The sequence below is a fragment of the Engraulis encrasicolus genome, chromosome 3 (assembly GCF_034702125.1).
Source record: "Engraulis encrasicolus isolate BLACKSEA-1 chromosome 3, IST_EnEncr_1.0, whole genome shotgun sequence".
Taxonomy (NCBI): domain Eukaryota; kingdom Metazoa; phylum Chordata; class Actinopteri; order Clupeiformes; family Engraulidae; genus Engraulis; species Engraulis encrasicolus.
In genome coordinates, this window is record NC_085859.1 from 40,575,393 (window position 1) to 40,587,892 (window position 12,500).

At 42.5% G+C, this 12,500-nt stretch overlaps 1 protein-coding gene across 1 annotated transcript in view; it reads left to right on the plus strand.

Moving 5' to 3' along the window:
* LOC134444737 (coiled-coil domain-containing protein 60-like) overlaps positions 1-12,500 on the plus strand; it is an 89,292-nt gene that overhangs the window by 28,544 nt on the left and 48,248 nt on the right. The window contains exon 5 of the mRNA XM_063193960.1: positions 2,378-2,530. Within this exon, the coding sequence (XP_063050030.1) occupies positions 2,378-2,530 (153 nt within the window). The remainder of the gene's footprint in view (positions 1-2,377; positions 2,531-12,500) is intronic.

The window sequence follows — 12,500 nt, forward strand, 5'->3', positions numbered from 1 at the left end:
TGTGTTGACTGCTAACCCCGTTGACTGTGTATAATATAAACAAATCCATATAAATGATGCAGTCGATTATTGCTACCCCTAAATGAGTTGAATGATTCAAATCAAGTCACAAGTGAATGTGTGTGACTGTTCTCTTCAGCTCTGCTTAATTTTTTGTCAAACTTTTTGGTTCTAGTTTTGCATCTTTCTCGGTCCTCGTCATCGTTCTACGTACTCTCCGCTTGCTCACGTCAGTTCCCTGGAATGTGGCCTGAAATAGACTTCCATGAATCTTGGATATACAGTACAGTATCTGAAGAGGCAGCTTCGTTTCTGGCTCTGTGAGAACAAGTTCACTGAACTGCTTCACACCTTCAGAGTCTCTGTCAGATATCCAACTCTTGTTCAGACATAACGGTATGCCAGGTTGAGTTCCTGTCTTCGGAAAAAAAAGGAATACAATCTGTGTGTGTGTGTGTGTGTGTGTGTGTGTGTGTGTGTGTGTGTGTGTGTGTGTGTGTGTGTGTGAAAATGTTTTGATGCATAGTCCCGTCTCCTGGCAACACTTACTCCCCTGCTCTAATGTCACGACATACCGTTCAATTAAGTGCGTTTCTGAGTTATTTTTGTGGAAAAAAAGTTGGTGCATCAAAAAGTAATTGGGGTTGAGGTGGCCGTGAAAAAAAGTGGATCGCTGGTGAAATGATTTTATGCACAACGTAAATGTCACACACCTCGCCGTGGCATTTTTTGAACAAAAGTCCCAACTGCGTATCAGATAACGTTAGATAACCTCCCTTCTGGGGGTCTCTGCATGCTGTAAAGCAGAATTTAATTAAAAATAGTAATTTTCATTACATTAACTTTAACTTTGTTTCCCTTTATCGTAATGCCGAAAGTCCAGTTATGATTGGCTGCAGCTTGCTAGGTGCTGAGAACCAGGGAAGCTGATAAGGGGGGACAAAGGGGTCAGTTGCCTGGGCTCTTTAGGAAGAGAGGGGGCCCAGAATTGGGTTTTCATTGCATTGTATTTATTGGATGGGGGGCCCTTTGAGATGACTTTGCCCTAGGCCCAGCAAAAGCTGTCAGTGGCCTTGCTGAGAGCTGCTGAGGTGCTTTTATTGCGTAATTTGTTTCATCAGTGCCTCTTTTCAACCCTGCTGAGCACTTTCTTTGGTTATGCAACAACATTTTTGTAAAGGTCAAATTTAAATTTTGCTGTTGTATTCCGTAACTGTTAGCTTGTGGAGCTTGTGTGGCTTCAATCAGTCTGTCTGCTGTTTCACTAAGAGCCTTGCTATTAGGGCTGCTCGATTATGGAAAAAATGATAATCATTTATGATTATTTGGGTCAAAATTGTAATCACAATTATTAATCACGATTATTGATGTTTTGCTGAATTTAAAAAAAATTATAGCGAAATGAAATATATCCGAGAATGAATATATACGGGATGAGCAAAATAAAATGAATTGTAATAATTATGTAAAGGCAATAGCATGAAACTTGTGTGTGGACAGATTTCTGGCCAGAAACACCAGCCTGTCAGTATGTTCAGGCTTCAAGGACACTCTCGAAGGTAGGTCACTATTGCCACGATTAAATCCCGATTGAAATCCTGATTTCGATATCATGATTTTATCACGATTTTCGATTATGTTCGATTAATTGTGCAGCCCTACTTGCTATGTCAATAAGTGGCCTTGTCTCAGTGCTTCACTGGTGGAGCAATCTGTGTAATAGCAACAGCAGTAGGATTTGTATAGCACGTTATCACACAACTGTCACTCAATCTGCGTGAGAGGAAAGAAAGAGAAGATCCTATAGATCTTTAGATCAAGTTGATTAGTCAGCGATTGTTTCCACCTCAACATCAATTGTGCCAATCTGTATCTGCCAACATAAAATCTCTTTGAAAAGGAAAGATGGTGATGCATGTGGATGTGTTTGTGTCTGTCTATCTGTGTCTGCGTCTGTCTATCTGTGCCTGTGTCTATTTCTCTGTGTCTGCTTCTGTGTCTGTTTCTGTGTCTGTGTCTGTCTCTGTCTCTCTGTGACAGTGTGTGTCTCTGTGTCTGTGCCTCTCTCCCTTTGTCTGTATCTGTGCCTGGGTCTGTGTCGGTGTCTGTCTCTCTGCGTCTGCGTCTGCATGTGTGTCTGTGCCTGTCTCTGTATGTGTCTGTGTCTCTGTCTGTGTCTCTGTGCCCAGGTCTGTGTCTGTCTCTGTGTGTCTGTCTCTGAATGTCTCTTCCAGCCCTGTGTATGTGTGTCTGTGTCTGTGTCTGTCTCTGAATGTCTGTGTCTGCGCCTGTCTCTGTGTGTCTGTTTCTGTGTCTGTGTATCTGTCTCGATGAGTCTGTGTCTGTCTCTGAATATATGTGTGTGTGTCTCCTCCAGCCCCGTGTCTCCTGGCCAGAGGGGGCCGAGCGGTCACAGGCCGCCAGAGAGGACACGTGGAGGGGTAGGCAGGAGCCAATCAGCACGGCCGTTACGGCCCTTCACCCCCGTACACCACGCCCTCACCTCCCCCCAGCTGAAGCAGCTCCCATCGTGAGTCACAGCTACACACACACACACACACGCACGCACACACGCATGCACGCGCGCACACACACACACACACACACACACACACACACTCATCTGTTTCCTCTGTCACATACACACACACACACTCCTCTGTCACACGCACGCACGCATGCGTGCACACACACACACACACACACACACACACACACACACACACACACACACACACACATCTCTGTTTCCTCTGTCTCCTCTCTCTCTCTCTCTCTCTCTCTCTCTCATGCACACATACACACACACAGACACGAGAGCGCGCACACACACACACCTCTGTCATGTGGACTACTCATTTAGTGTGTTATGCTGTCAATTCCATTATGACTGCCTTGCCCCGTCTCCAGTCTACTCCAGTCTTGAGTATCCCTCCCCAGATGACTGTTCTGTGTTGACCTTCATTTCTTCTGGCCTCTGACTGTTCTGCAGCCAAAGGAAGTTATGCAATGTAAAATTGTACATTTCTCCTCCAGTTCTATCATTATTGAATCATAATTGTACTAATATTATTAGTTTTATTATTCTATTGCTGCTGCTATAATAAGTATCAGCAATTATAATCACACTAATGAGAACAGAAATCTTAATTATCTAGTAGCTCAAAAAACGGCATTTGTATTCTGTTATTGTTTTGCATTGTGTTGGGATTTTTTGTTCTGTTCCGCAGCCCTTTCATCTGGCCCCTGGCCTGCCCACAGGCATGCCACGTTCCACAGTTAGCTGTCGTCTGCCCTCATTCTATTTCCAGCCCTGTGTTCTGGCATCCGCCCGCTGTCATCTGTGTATAGGGAGAGAGAGAGAGAGAGAGAGAGAGAGAGAGAGAGAGAGAGAGAGAGAGAGAGAGAGAGAGAGAGAGAGAGAGAGAGAGAGAGATGAAGAGTGCAGAGGCCACAAACTAAACAAAAACACTGCCCCCCTTCACCCTCCACTCCCATCTCTCTCTCTCTCTCTCTCTCTCTCTCTCTCTCTCTCTCTCTCTCTCTCTCTCCCTCTCCCTTCTCTCTCTCCCTCTCTCTTGTCCCAACCCTCTCCCATCCCCTCCCAACCCCTGTCCTCACACTCGTTCTGATGCGACACAAACGAACAGCCTCCTCACACGCACACACACACACACACACACACACACACACACACACACACACACACACACACACACACACACACACTCCTCGCTCATTCGTTAGTTCTGAAGCGACACAAACCAACAACCCCCTCTCGGGTTTTTAATTAGTTCTATTCCCCCCGAAGGAATGGCTGTCCTTTAAGGTAGCACATTTGGCTCACTCGCTCGCCCGCCCGCTTACTCATTCATTCTTTCTCTGTGTGTGTGTTTCTGTTTTTATCTCTCTGTTTAGAAAACTGTCTCTCTGTCTCTGACTCTTTCTTTTTCTGTCTCTCTCTCTCTCTCTCTCTCTCTCTCTCTCTCTCGCTCTCTATCACACACACACACACACTCACACACACACACACACACACACACACACACACACACACACACACACACACACACACACACACACACACACACACACACAAACTCTTTCTTTCTCTCTCTCTCCCTCTCTCTCTCTCTCTCTCTCTCTCTCTCTCTCTCTCTCTCTCTCTCTCTCTCTCTCTCTCTCTCTCTCTCTCTCTCTCCCTAACATAACCTTTATTTAGTTGTGGGGAATGTGGAGAGTCGTGGCCACTAACTATGGATCCACCATGGTGAGGTTCAGAGTGAGATCAAGGACTTTGTCATCGGCTAGGCTTTAATTATACAGTGAAATTCTGTTTGTGATCTTCTCCACATGATATCATTAAAGTGCATTTGATTTTTTTTTACCCTTGGTAGAAAACGCTTCATCCTCCAATGCATCGTGATGATATTTAGCATTGTTTGTGGCACATCTTTTGTTGCAGAGCTGTCGTGTGTGTGTGTGTGTGTGTGTGTGCGAGCGAGCATGTGCGCGAGTGTTTGCAGTTGTGGGTGGATGTGTTTTTATTCTGTGAAGATTTTAATTTTAATTGCGCTCAAACTTTGGAAAATGAAAGCAATACTTACCCAGAAATCATGACAGGTGTTCTAAAATGCAAAAGAGATGACCACTTGAAGGAGAATTTCGGCCATTTTGGTAAGATATCTTATCTGATTCTGGCCAAGGGATAATGACTAAAGGGGACCCTGCGAGACATGTTCATGCGCACGAAAAGTTGTTCAATTGCGCTGTTTTCAATAAAAGCGGGAGGCAGCGGGCATAGATTTCACCTTCTATGAAGCTTTTAGCGTGTATCAAAATGCTTCATGTGAATTGGCGTGCTGTTTGGGCACATACAACGAACCCCAATTGGTCATTTTAGCATTAGCTAGCACAGGCATGAATGATACATTTGGAGATTTCAGAACTGGCGCACCTACCTCTCTCCACTTCCATCTTCCACAGACATCCTTGGAAATTGATTGCAGAAATCATACATTATGGTAATCCATTTTCTTTTTGTCCACCAAAAACAACCCTACAGATACAGTACATACTGTAGCTTATACAGCTCCAGGCCTTTTTATTAGAATACCATGAAAAAGTTGATTTATTTTCATAATTCCATCAATAATGTTAAACTGTCATGGATTGTATATTCATGGCCCAGTTTTTTAACTATTCCAATCATTATTTTTTTTCTTTTTATATACGTTGGCCTTCCAGCTCAAAAAACCCATGAATTGGGGAATTCGCATTATTAGAATATTGTTATAAAATCACATTTTTCTTCATCAAAATTCGGGTCACATTATATCAGTTGAAATTTGGTACTTTCTACATAACTTGTAATGGTCAATACTTGGTTAGGACATTCTCTGTCTTCATAATGGCCATGATGCGTTTAACATTGAAGTCAATGGAAAAACAGTGCATGGCAGTTATGGAAGCCCAGATATCCTTGATGCTTTTGTTGACCTGGTACCCCACACTTCACTCTTCAATATACCCTGTAGATTTCCATGCCACGTTTTGGCGCTAACTCACCAGTTTAATTCTAAATAACCAGAAATGAATCCCCATTGAAAATGAATGGGGTTTAATTTCTGTTGAGTTAGAATTAAACTGGTGAGTTAACACCAAAACGTGGCATGGAAATCTTCGGGTATATTGAAGAGGGAAGTGTGGGACACCAGGTCAGCTATACAAAAACAGCTGACGGCAAAGCATCAAGGATATCTGGCCTTCCATTACTCCCATGCACTGTTTCTGCCATTGACTTCAATGTTAAACGCATCATGGCCGTTATTATTAATAATATTAAGACAGAGAGAGTCCTAACCAAGTATTGAACATTGCATGTTGTGTAGAAAGTACCAAAGTTCAACTGATTTGATGTGCACTGATGTGAAACAAATTTTGATGATGAAAATTGTGATTTTATAGCAATATTCTAATAAAGTGGATTCCCCAATTCATGTTTTTTTTTTTACTGGAAGACCACAATATGTGAAAATAAACAAATGAATGATTGGAATAGTTAAATAACTGGGCCATGAATCTACAATCCATGACAGTTTAACATTATTGATGGAATTATGGAAATAAATCAACTTTTTCATGGTATTCTAATAAAAAGGCCTGGAGCTGTATATACCATTTACTGTAAGAACTCATCATATACATACAGTACATACAGTATACTATTCAAAAACATATTGAGGACTGATTCAGTCTACTGCTCTTCTGTACTGAGGCTTTTATAGGAAACTTGTAAATATTGTGTTTTTGATTTTAATACATCCTTCCCATATGGGTAGGGCACTTTCATACATAGCATATGTATATATTTTATACCAATACTTTTGCAAGGATTTACAAGGATTTACCACTAAGAATGTGGTAAGGTCTTATAACTTCTTTTATGATGCTTTCCATAAAAAAAGTGTTTGAATTTAATATATCTTTTCCATTTGGGCTTGGACATTATTCTCAACGTTAACCTTCTCTTGAAGGCCAAATGATAGCAGCTCTGGGTAGAGCTGTATGAAATTACAATTCAGATATGTCTCTTTGAACCAGTTTGCTTTTCTTAGTTTGACTGTTTGGCCTCATGTTTGATGATTTCCTTCTTTCGGTAGGCAGGCACATCAAAACGACTGTCAGATGACACGGAAAGTGTTAAGGGACATTTTAGATTCAAATGGTATTGCATTAACTGCTGCTGCATTATTTCCACATGTAGTGCTGTTTTGGGGGTCATGGGTTAGAGTCTGATCCTTCAAAGAACAGTGGATTTGTGGGCAGCCGCTATGGAAATGAGTGTCTTTGACCATTTCCCCTCCCAGAGTAGCAGTGCAATATTGGGCCGCTGACAGCTTTGGCCAGGCCCAGGACAACGTCATCTGAACGGGCCCCCCCAGCCCAATACATACAATGTAATGAGGAACCAATCCTGGGCCCCCTATCTCCCTGGGCCCAGGACAACGGTCCCCTTTGTCCCACCCTGTCAGCACCCCTGAGTGCAATATTGGCGCTTTGAACACTACACCATCAATAAGGCTGCCTTCCTGATTTTCATATGATTTCCCATTTCAAATATTAGTCACTTGACAGATGGCTCTTTATTTTTTTTAAACTTTTTTTAACTGTTGGCAAGATTACCGCCTAGCAAGCTCATTGCTGTGCTGTGCTCTCTGGTGACCTGTGAGAGAAAATAGAAAATAAGGCAAAAAATTGAGAGGGGGAGATTGATGGAGGGCTGAAGAAAGAGAAACTATATGAGAGAGAGAAAGAGAGAGAGAGGGGGGGGGTGGGTGGGGTCGGTTGGTGTTGGTTCTGAGGATGTGGGATGTGGGAGAGAGAGAGACAAGAAGAGATAGAGAGGGACAGACAGAGAGACAGAGAGGTTTTATTTACGTTCTAGTTTCCCAGCTCCACAATTCCAGCAGTCAATTAAACTGAAGCCACTGGCAACAGTCTGAAGACAGTTTAACTATCTCTGGACCCGGCTTTAAAGGTGCTGTACACTATTATGTTGCATTACTTGTAGACCAAGCCTTGAAAGTGCGGTCTGCTATTCAACAACCTGTCTTTCAGCTTTAAAGGTGCACTCCGTTGTTGAGCTTTATCTCTGGACCCAGTCCAGTCCGGTATTAAACTATTAGTGGTGCTCAGTGTTAAAGGAACAGTCCACCTAATTTTAAGAAATTGCTCATATGTAGTTAAGTCCCAGTAAAATATGAGAATACACAGAATTTTCCGTCTATGTGTTAAACAGTAAAGCCAAGTTGAGCGTAGCAATGCAAGTTTATGAGAGAAAACAAAACATCATCAAATGTATCTATAAACTACTTTCACCAGAGTGCAAAACAGCTATTTAATCCTGTCCTGTGATCACTCGTGGCTCGATGTTAATGCTTCCATTTATATTCAGTTATTATGCTAAGCTATGCTAATAATTCTAAAACCAGTAAAGTACTGAAAACACTGAGCACATTCATGAATATTGCTTGGAAATACTGAAAATGTGTAAAAATCAAAAAAGGGTGAACTGTTCCTTTAAAATACAGTCCACTATTCTAATCTTTTAGCAAATGTTCTGCTGCTTTTAGTGTTTTGATGGCCCATACTGAGATTTGTTCCAGGAGAGAAACCTCTGTTCATTGACAACCTGAACTTTTCTCTGCTTTTCTTTTTTTTGGGAAAAAATGTGCACAAAGTTTCAGCATAAAACTGTTAAAAAATATATCAATCCACCCAGCCAATCAACAAGAGCATTAGACAGCAGTTGATTGGTTTTGCATCACGGATGTGGTCCGTATCTGTGGAGGCACAGGGGACCAGGCGCGGGTGAAGGACAAGGACTTATGATGTAACCACCAAGGAGCTCTGTGGTGACAACTGCACTGGTAGAAGGTGTAGAGTAGAGTAGAGTAGAGTAGAGTAGAGTTGAGTAAAGTAGAGTAGAGTAGAGTAGAGTAGAGTAGAGTAGAGTAGAGTAGAGTAGAGTAGAGTAGAGTAAAGTAGAGTAGAGTAGAGTAGAGTAGAGTAGAGTAGAGTAGAGTAGAGTAGAGTACTTTTATTAATCCCGAGGGAAATTAAGGTGTCTGACGGCTTACATAGATACATACATGTAGATACAAGACATACACAAAGACCTAATACACATAATTACACATTGCAGTAAACATATAGCAAAAATCTGAGTATATCAGAATGCGTTACATCAATTAACATACACACACCCACGCTCTCTCTCTCTTACACTCGCACACACACACACACACACACTGTGTGTGTTCCTGAGCGAGCAGACTGGATGTCGTCCCAGAGATTTTACAGTGCTCAGTGCGCTGTGAAGCAGCATGCCGTGTGCTTTTCTTTTTAAAGGTTTTTTGGGGAACTGAGCCCAAATATTATATTTAACGGCAATTCATCTACGCTTGTACCGATTTTCAAAGCACAATGCCAGTAACGCAGCAACCCATTTTTCGATGTCGCGTCATCGCCAAAAATAAAATCCCTTGTCAACTGCCCTAAAACCTGTTAGATCTGGTACAAACCGAGAGTCTTGGAGAGCCAACCTCGAGACCATATCCCACTCATGTCATGTCCCGATCTGAGATTATATATGGCCCGACAGAGGCAAGCTGACGTACGGTACGTCCAACATAGTCTCTGATTATGGGAAGAGGCATTTCCAGGGCAACGCAAGCTGTTGATTACCATAGAAACAGCTTGGCAGCGCAGAGTAAATCTCGTGAAGCAGGAGCTCTCGCGTTGTAGGGCGGGCGACCAGGGCACTTCCCCCTGGGCCCAGGGCACTCCAGTATTGGTGGTGTTGGCCCTATTGTGAGCTTGGCAGGCTTTGCAGGGGGGCCCTGTGTGCAATTGTTCCGCCACTGGCTCTCGCCATGGCTGCGGCGCCTCGTGGCCACCTGGTGCCTCTCTTAACACGGCTAGTAGTGTCAGTAGATGCCCTGGGCAGCAGCTGGTAGTCGGGCTAAAGCGTAGCTGGATTGGCCGTGAGGCAAACAGGGCATTTGCCCGGTGGACTGTTGATGATTTTGGCCTGGTCCTCCCCTAAATGTAGTGGTAGTGGTGTCAGTCCTCATGCCGCTACAGCTGACCTCTGCGAGTCAGATTTAAATAATGATTAAAGTTATTTTGCCTGCTGTGGTTAAAACAGCTCATAATAGATGACTTAAAATATTGTCACAGGCTTCATTGTGTCTCTCAATTGCCTGCCGGACTGGTCTTGGCCGAAAATGCCCGGTCTGATTTTTTTTGTCCTAGTCCAGCCCTGGGCTGAAGATGCACTCTGTCACCCTACCGATTCAGATTGGCAGGAGAGGATCCTCGCTCTCTCTCTCTTTGCAAAAGCCCCCTCCTCTGCTACCTGGCTCCCATCATCCTGTGCAATTTTGTGTAATGCCAGGCTTTTATGGCAGAGCTGTCACATCCAGGTCCTTGTGACCCTGTAACGAATTTCCCTTGATCTAGATTAGTGTTTCTCAACGGCGGCGGTACAGCCTTCCCAGGGGGGCGTTGGGAATGATACAGCGGAGAGCGGGTGGTGTTTAGGTGCTATTGGTGGGCTTATGAGGGGGTCAAGGGGGCATTTGAAGGCTTAGAATAAGGTCCAGGGGACATTTACGTTTTCAAAAAAGGTTGAGAACCACTGATCTAGATAATGCCATTTGGCACGCGGCTGAGTTTTCTCTGTTTTCTTTTTTTGTAAATACCCCTCTATGAGTTGCTACTCGTCCAACACGCTCCAGTTTACATCATGGAATAAAAATTAAATAATTCGAAAGCGGTTGCTGCCCTGTGGTAGCATAGTAAGTTTGGCTGAGCCCCCTTCTCACCAGTAGGCCAGATTAGAAGCAGCACATTTGTGAGTGTTTACTACACTCCAAGGTGCACTGTGTAATATTTTTAGTTGTTCATTTCCAGAATGCATGCTGCCATTCACAAGTGTTACTTTTTTGGCAAATACTTACCACCACCATCAAATTCTAAGTATTCATTATGACAGGGGAAATTGTACTTACTTTTCATACATGAAAAGAGGGATCTTCTCCATGGTCCGCCATTTTGAATTTCAAGAAATTTACATTTTTAGCTGCAAAAATTGCTGCACTTTGGTCTTACCAGTAAATATTGGTTTATTATTTAGTAAATATTCATGACAAGATCATATTTGGAAATAAGCAGCAATGAGCAGGGTAGTAGCAATACCTACTCTGTCCATATTCTACACAGTGCACCTTTTATGTTATATGTATAGGTGTCATCTCATCTCAACTTATCTCACACTGACCTAGAGACGATTGCCATTTCCTAGCACCCATTCACCCTTTAGCACAGTCAGAAAAGCACTGACTGTCTGGTAGGCCCAGCAGAGCAGGTGTGTTTGCCCACTAGTAATGCCAATGGTCGTTGAAATAATACAAAAATCAACTCAAGTCAAATGATTAAATATGGTCTAAATTAAACATTACAATCAGAAAGCCCAATGAGTTGTGATAGATGGAATAAGGTAGGTAGGTGAATGGCACAATATTCACTCAACTCAACATATCACTCCTCAGGGGGGCGCTGTGGCGCAACGCGTTAAGCCCCCCACATTTGGACTTGCATGCCCAAGGGTTGCACCCAGGGTTCGAGTCCGGCCTGGGTCATTTGCCATCCTTACCCCGTGTCTCTCTCTCTCCACATTCGCTTCCCATTGTTCTTCACTGTCCTATCCGAAATAAAGGCGAAAAAGCCCATAAAAAATACATACATAAAAAAAATAATAATAATAAATAAATAAATAAAATTTAAAATATATATATATATATATATATATATATATATATATATATATATATATATATATATATATATATCACTCCTCTATTCTATAGGTCCTCGCATTTTGCTAGACTTTTTCTTTAATTTTCTTTGAGACATTTGTAATTTTGCTGCAGTTTCTTTTTGCTGCGCTTCATAAATGACACTATTGATCTTCTTCACTTTTCTCAGTAGATTGCTTTTCCTTTTCTTGCTCACCAAATAGGATTCTCTGCCACAGTACAGGTCTGTGAGTCATCTCTACTGTAGCCCATACTCTTTTCAAAACACTCTTAGCCGATCGAGACTAAAGATCAGTCTATTTATAAGTGTCCATCCGCTGAATCATTATCTTTGAGACAGCACAGCAGGTTTTTTTTGGAATGCATCCCGCCATGACCTTGGGCCTACCACCACACACTTGTATTCACTGTCCCACACCATGACATTCAACTTCAGGTTTAGAGGCCAATGTTCACAATCCTTTTCAAGATATTAGCTTACCTGTTTTCTTTGAGCTTGCTGTGGGTACGAGACAACAAACAAACAAGTCCGACAGGCGGACAAAGATGCGTCTGTCTATGCACTGTCGCCTTGTGGACACAGGAGGGAATGACAATTTCAAGAATGCGTTTCAGATGGACAGACAGACAGAAAGACAGACTGACTGACAGACGGACCGACGGACAAACATACCCTCTTATAGAGATGCTAGGACGCATCTAAAGACCTGTAACAACCCTGGTCTCTATTACATGGGACATTTCATTCGAATGAACTCCATTTAATTCCGAATAAAACTTAATTCCACTTTGAAAACATAATTCGGAATAACATGAAAGTACAATATGAACTCTGTAGAACTATTTAATCATTCATTCAGATTTAAAAATGTGTAAACGTGGCCAGTTTGGATTGGAATAACAACATGAAAACGCTCACATTGGGATTGACTTGGCATCATCATCTACTGCATGGTTGCAAACATGACAGTAGCAGCCTTGGCAACGCTAAGACGTGCAAGAATCTAAGAAACAAAGTCATTCTTGCCTTTCTGCCAAATCAATCAGCTTACACTTTGGGGAGAAATAAAGTTTGAAAGTAGTGTGAGTGATGCGCGCACATTTAGTAAAACAGGT